General features: G+C 36.3%; 1 protein-coding gene across 1 annotated transcript; it reads left to right on the top strand.

Annotated features, from left to right (window-relative positions):
• On the top strand, window positions 4,020-5,808 carry LOC109233214 (probable E3 ubiquitin-protein ligase RHC2A). The gene has a single exon (XM_019399000.1). It carries the CDS (start codon window positions 4,308-4,310, stop codon window positions 5,403-5,405), a length of 1,098 nt encoding a protein of 365 aa, XP_019254545.1. The 5' UTR covers window positions 4,020-4,307; the 3' UTR covers window positions 5,406-5,808.

The raw sequence follows: 7,175 nt of genomic DNA, 5'->3' as shown, positions 1-7,175 counted from the left end.
GTACCAAAAAAGAATGGGAAATGGCGAGTTTATGTAGGTTATACCGATTTAAATAAAGATTGTCCTAAAGACTCATTTCCTTTACCGCACATAGATCAACTAATTGATTCTACTGCAGGACATGAGTTGTTGTGTTTTTTAGATGCCTATTCAGGATATAATCAGATAAAGATGGATCCTTTAGATGAGGAAAAAGCTTCCTTTATCACAGACAGGGGGACTTACTGTTAAAAAGTCATGCCCTTCGGACTAAAAAATGTTGGAGCCACATACCAAAGGTTGGTGACAAAAATATTTCAAGAACACCAAAGACTAAGGAAGTCTACATCGATGACATGCTAGTCAAGTCGGCACAAGTGGGGAATCATATTCAACATTTGTCAGATACTTTTTAGATTCTCTGCAAGTTCAATATGAAGTTAAATCCTGAAAAATGTGCTTTCGGCGTGGCTTCAGGTAAGTTCTTATGTTTTCTTGTTTCTAACTGAGGTATTGAAGTAAACCCTGCATAGATCAAAGCCATTGAGGAGATACCAGATATACTCACGAGCAAAAAGGAGGTGCAGAGGTTGATAGATAGGATAGCAGCTTTGGGAAGATTTATTTCCAAATCCTCAGGGAAAAGTTTTAAGTTCTTTTCAGTTTTGAAAAAATAAAACCAATTTGAGTGGGCTGATGAATGTGAACAAGCACTCAAAATCTAAAAGCATACTTGTAAAATCCACCACTACTGGCTAAACCGAAGGATGGAGAAAGGCTACTCATCTATCTCGCTGTATTAGAAATGGCGATAAGTGCGGTATTAGTCCGCGAAGAAAAAGGTAAACAATCACCAATTTACTATGTTAGTCTTTATTGGATGTTGAAACTTGATACCCTCACTTAGAAAAACTTGCTTTAGCATTAATTATGGCATCTAGAAAGTTGAGACCTTATTTTCAATGTCACCCTATCTCTGTAGTGACACCTTACCCCTTAAGGAATATATTGCATAAGCAAGAACTGTCAGGTAGGTTAGCTAAATAGCTAGAGAACTCAGTGAATACGACATCGTTTACCAACTTAGAATTGCGATAAAATTGGAAGTTTTAGCAAATTTTGTGGCAGATTTTACCGCAGGGATAGTTCCTAAGGCAGAAAAGGAACTACAAGTATTCACCGGATCAAATCCGGGTACTTGGACCCTATTTACTGATGGCTCCTCGAACATTCAAGGAGCGGGTTTAGGCATTGTCCCAACCCTACCTTCGGAGAATGCTTGCCGAATTAGCAAGTCCTGAGCGTGGGTTTTCTATGGTTGCGGTATTGTTTGGAGGAGGAGTTGATGGCGTAGTTGGCAATCCACTAACAAAAGCTTGAAGAGCGTTGTTGATGTGTTCCGTAATTAGTTGTTTTAATGCATCCTCGGCAGTTTGCTCGTCCCCTTTTTGATCATTCGTGTGTGATGTTGATCTTTGAGGTGTCCCCTCCCAGGACTGTCGAGGAGAACTTTGCGGTGAGGGGATTGGTGGAGTTCCTCCCTCCTGTTGGTTCAGTTGGTTGTTGTCGTTGGCTGTTGACATGATTGTTTGACAGAAAAGTGAATTTGGAAAGTGAAAATATTATCAAATTTCCGGTAACAGAACCAATTTGTTTAACCAAAAATATGTCTTTTGATCTAATTTTAGAAGAAACGGGTTACTGATAACCAAGTTTTGCTTCACTTTCTTAATGATATCAAAGGAAAACAATAAGAATAAATAAGAAAATAATTGATTGCAAAGTTAAGGTAGAAAATTTCGAGAAAGCGGATAATTAAAGAGTGTATTTCAATATTTCGATCTGTCCTTACAAGTTGAATTTTGTGCCCTTATATAGGAATATACAATAGTAACGGTTGTTCCCACATAATTTGGGTTAAATATAGGCATTAATGATATTGATTGCCCATATTCTTGGAAATCTATAATCGATGTATTTATTGCTATAAATGTCTCGCATCCGTTCTGATTTCCCTTCCTTATTTTCCTCCGGTTCATGTATCTTTCCTTTTTTTTATTATGTATTCATGCTGTCCTCATTTATTTCTTGCCAACTATTTTAGGCCTGGTATCATCTTGTGGGTATTTCTTCTCGTGCCTTGTTTTCCCTAATTAAGAAAGCCACGTGTCGCTAAATCATTGTCCCACGTTCCATGCCATGTCAGCTTCCCAATATTGCACGTGTAACACTTTTCACCACCAATACAATCCGTGACTGGTCGGAGACCATGGCGAAAATCTCGGAACGGATCAAATCAAGGACGATTAACTAGCTAATCATGAGATTTCCTTCTGTAATTAGAGTTATACCATAATTAGAATTTCTTTACTATATAAAGAGGAGTCTCAATCATTTGTAGGGCACTTACATTCTGAGATATCAAAGCAATATAATACTTTCTCTTTAATTTATACTCTTGTTCATCAGCTTGCTTATATTTTTAACTATTCTTATACCAATTAGCTTGAGGTATCCGAGCTCGAGGGCTGAATTACATTCAAACACTGGTTTGGTTTATCTTATTGTTAATTTTTATTACTAATCTTTATATTTATCAATTGGTTAGTAGAAGAAATTACGTGTCCTTAAAATCACATTATAAGTTTAATTGTTATCTAATTTTAAGGTTAAACACATATAACTAATAAATTTGTATATTTTGTATGTAGAGTCCATTACTCACATAGTCACTCAACTATCCCAAATTATCTCCTAAAGTCACTTTACTTTCGTTTGTAATAACAAAGTCACTGAACTATACCTATTGCACTCAAAAGGTCACTCAACTAGATTTTTCAAATTTTGGATTGCCAAATACCTATTTTACCCTCTAAATTATAAACATTTATCTTCTTTTAATTTTTTTAAACTTTTTAATATTATGATTTTCCCTTTTAATTTATATTATGGACNAATTAATTAGAATAATTTGTTTGTAATAATAATTTTAGTATTAACAAAAAAATTCAAAAATTTATTTACACAATTCAGAATGAAAGAAAATAAAGGTTGTAAAATATATATTCCATGCACGTAATATAAAAATAATTATTTAAATAAAAATATTTTTATAATATACATTATATATTCTTGAAAATTAAGCTCAGTTATATTATATATATTTCATGCACGACTTAACATAGCATATTTTACCCTATAGAGATAGTTCCCTGCTTTCCGGTAATATAACTTTGTGTCGTAGGAAAGTTGGTAGAAACATTATTAGTTGAGCATAATTTTTAAGAATATATGATGTATATTATAAAAATACCTTTATTCAAATAATTATTTTTATATTACGTGCATAGAATATATATTTTACAACCTTTATTTTTTTTCCTTCTGAATTGTATAAATAATTTTGAATTTTTTTTTGTTAATACTAAAATTATTATTACTAACAAATTATTCTAATTACTTTTTAATATGCTCATTATTTTGTTATTCTAGCATTCTATATGCTTAAATACTTTTATTTTTTTAATTTCTAAATAATATTTATTTATTCTATAGGTAAGTCCATAATATAAATTAAAAAAGGGGAAATTATAATATTAAAAAGGTTAAAAAAATAAAAAGAAGATAAATATTTATAATTTAGAGGGTAAAATACGTATTTGATAATTCAAAATTTGGAAAATTTAGTTGAGTGACCTTCTCAGTGATTTTGTTGTTACAAATGAAAGTAAAATAACTTTAGTAGATAATTTGAGATAGTTGAGTTGACACGTGAGTAATGGACTCTTTGTATGTAATATGAGAATAACCTCAATACTGACCTAACAAATAGGTATATATGCGAATCGCCGCAATTCCACGCTCCAATTAACTTCCAACCTTTACGCTCCATAACGAACCCACTCAGAACTGTCTCTGTTGGCACGTGTCACCAATTGTCAGGCTCCATTACCCGTTAAATTCCAAGTCATCACCACTGCTATTCATTTCCAATTTTACCCTCCACCCCATAAAGTATACCTTCTCACCTCCTCTTTATAATTGTCTCCATTTCCCAACAAATCTTATCTCCCATCTTGACTTGTCTATCTCTCTCTCTCGCTCTCTTGTACCTTAGTCGGAAATTAGTCCCACAATGTATGGAGTATAATTTTCAGTGCTTTAAGTTTGTTTATGAATTAGAGTTTCCTTGTGTATGAACAAACGATTTTATCTTTGTGAATATCGTGTTAAGTTTGGATTTTAGGGATTCTTTTTGTTCAATTTTTCAGATCTGATATCGGAATTGGGAAATTTTATTAATTCTTGACTTGATTTTAGGAAGTAGGATGTCGATGTCGTCGAATTATTGGTGCTATAGATGCAATAGATTTATTACAGTACGGAACCAAGATTCAATCACATGCCCCAACTGCAACAGTGGGTTCGTCGAAGAACTGGTCGAGACTCCCAACAGATCCCCACTGTCCGCTTCTCGACGGCGTCGTTTCCCTGCAGTGGCTTCTGATTCAGGTCCAACTCTTCAGAGGAGCAGGAGAAATGGTGGTGATAGGTCACCCTTTAACCCTGTCATCGTCCTCAGAAGTCCTTCCCGTGGCGGTGGTACTGGCGGTGGTGATGGTGGTGGAGGGGCTGCAGGAGCATTTGAGCTGTATTACGGAGATGGATCTGGGTCGGGTTTGAGGCCCTTGCCTGCAAGTATGTCGGAGTTTCTACTTGGATCGGGCTTCGATAGGCTTTTGGATCAGTTAGCACAGATTGATGTTGGAAGAATTGAAAATCCACCAGCTTCGAAAGCTGCAATCGAGTCAATGCCAACCATTGAGATTGTCCCTTCACATGTGGATGTAGAATCTCACTGTGCTGTTTGTATGGAGTCCTTCGAGCTGGGAACTGAGGCTCGCGAAATGCCCTGTAAGCATTTATATCATTCCGATTGTATTCTACCATGGCTGTCACTGCGGAATTCTTGCCCTGTTTGTAGACAGGAATTGCCCACCGAGAGTGGTGGAGATTCAAATGAGCAAAATAGAAATGTAGGACATGATGATGAAGCTGTTGGTTTAACAATATGGAGATTGCCAGGAGGTGGATTTGCGGTCGGGAGGTTTGGGAGGATGGTGGGTGGGGAGCGAGAGCTGCCTGTTGTATATACAGAGATGGATGGAGGGTTCAATAGCAATGGGGTTCCGAGAAGGATTTCATGGGGTTCTGGAGGAGGGAGAGAGTCGCAGCAAAATGGGGGTTTGAGGAGACTATTTTGCAGTTTCTTTTCATGTTTTGGGGGGGCTGCTTCATCCAGCTCCGAGACCTCTGGTTCAGATTTGAGGACAAATCGTAACACAAGTGGTTCATTGTCATCTGTTTTCATCTCTACATCAAGAAGGCGTAGGGACTGGGACTTTGAAACTAACACTGAAGCTTGATGTTAAATTTTGTAGAGATAGCGAAAGGTGGATGACAAGTTTATCATCCGTGTAAATAACTACCTAATGCGAACTGTTGTTTTCATTGATGGGCTTAGCAATTGTATGATGGAGATTTCTGCAAATGAATCGGAGAAGCTAATGCAGGAGAAGATGAAATTTGGAAGATTAGAGTTAGCATTCGCTAGTGGGCAGAAGGTACACGGACTCACGTACCACACTGCCTTTGAACTTAGGAATGCCTGCAGTGTTTTCTTTTTAATTCGATCTTTTCTCTTTTGGCGTCAAGTTTAGGTAGCTTGTAGTTTGTATTCCTGTTAATTCCATCATGCTTGCTCTTAAAAGTATTTCATTGTTCAGTTGCAACCTATGAAGCTTTTATAAAGTCTGAGTTTTCTTGTCGCCTTGGGCTTTCTTCCTTTGCATGGACATATCAGTTACATCACATATTAGGAGGTATTGCGGTTTGCCTTGTTACATGAATTTGATATGCGATCAAATTGTTCAACGAATCTTGGGAAAAGCTTATTACTACCTGAAGACCACGTTATCTTCGGGTTGTAATACCATTGAATTTGAAATCTGTCCTTGTGTCCTACTTTTGTGAGCTGTTTATGGCTGATTTTTAAAAATAGCCAGATTTACAACTGGTCGTTCAAAAATAGCCCAATTTCAAAAGTAATCGAAATTTATCCATTTTTTATGTAAAGATAAATCTGAGAAAACACTGTTCAAAACCCGAAAAATATTTCAGTATATTATGCTGGAGTTCCAGCATAAGTATACTTGAACTCCAGCATATTATACTGGAGTTCCGGGATAGTATGCTGGAACTCCAGCATAATATGATGGAGTTCCAGCATAAATACACTAGAACTCCAGCATAATATACTGGAGTTCCAGCAAGTATAATGGTCCAGTATAATATACTGGAGTTTGGAGCACCAGTGCTCCAGTCTCCAGTATATTATACTGAAGCCAGCAAAGTATACCGGTCCAGCATAATATGCTGGAGTTCATACACAAGTGCACCGGAACTCCAGTATATTATGCTGGAACGGTCTCTATTGCAGCAAAACGGTAGCTATTTTTCATTGACTTGGTAAATGCTGACTATTTTTGATTGACCAGTCCGAAAACTGGCTATACCGTGAAATTTTGGCGCTGTTTATGCAGAGGATGGGCTTATGTAGTTGGTCCCATGGCGCGCTTTTAAAAGTTTAAGAGGCCAATGGACAAATTAAGTTATCCCGTAAAACATGCATCATGGGATTGACGAACCGAGGTTCCAGTTGAATCTAGTATAAAATACAACTGTCACCCGATAAAACTAATGATTGAAACATAAAAACTATGCTATATTAATATGTAGGTGAGGTGGGATTATACTTAACCTGAAATCTCGAGTTCGGGTTCTAAAAATTAATAACCTTTCGAGAATGAGCACTTTGCTCCCTTAGACGATCTTTTGGTGCGCATTCCAATTAGCGGGGTTAGTAGGTTCGAAATGTCTTATGCCTAAAGATAAAAAATAAACAAATAAATTAGATTGATCGCTTGTTGGAGTTATAAGTTTGACGACAAACTGAGGTAGTCGCTATTAATTATATTGCACGTAGGCTTGGACGAAGTGATTATATAGTACTACTTTCGATCCACAATAAGTGACCAATTTAGTTTTTTATTTTGGTCCAAAATAAGTCTTCAAAAATTCAATTTGTTTTTCTAAAATTACCCTTATGTACGTATCCCTAAAAAGTCATTTACTCC

The sequence above is a fragment of the Nicotiana attenuata genome, chromosome 10 (genome assembly GCF_001879085.1).
Source record: "Nicotiana attenuata strain UT chromosome 10, NIATTr2, whole genome shotgun sequence".
NCBI lineage: Eukaryota > Viridiplantae > Streptophyta > Magnoliopsida > Solanales > Solanaceae > Nicotiana > Nicotiana attenuata.
Note: the sequence above shows the minus strand (reverse complement) of the source record. Positions and strands in the feature narration are given on the sequence as shown.

Coding starts and splice junctions, on each gene's coding strand:
- LOC109233214 (XM_019399000.1), top strand. CDS start 4,308: ATGTCGATGTCGTCGAATTATTGGTGCTATAGATGCAATAGATTTATT.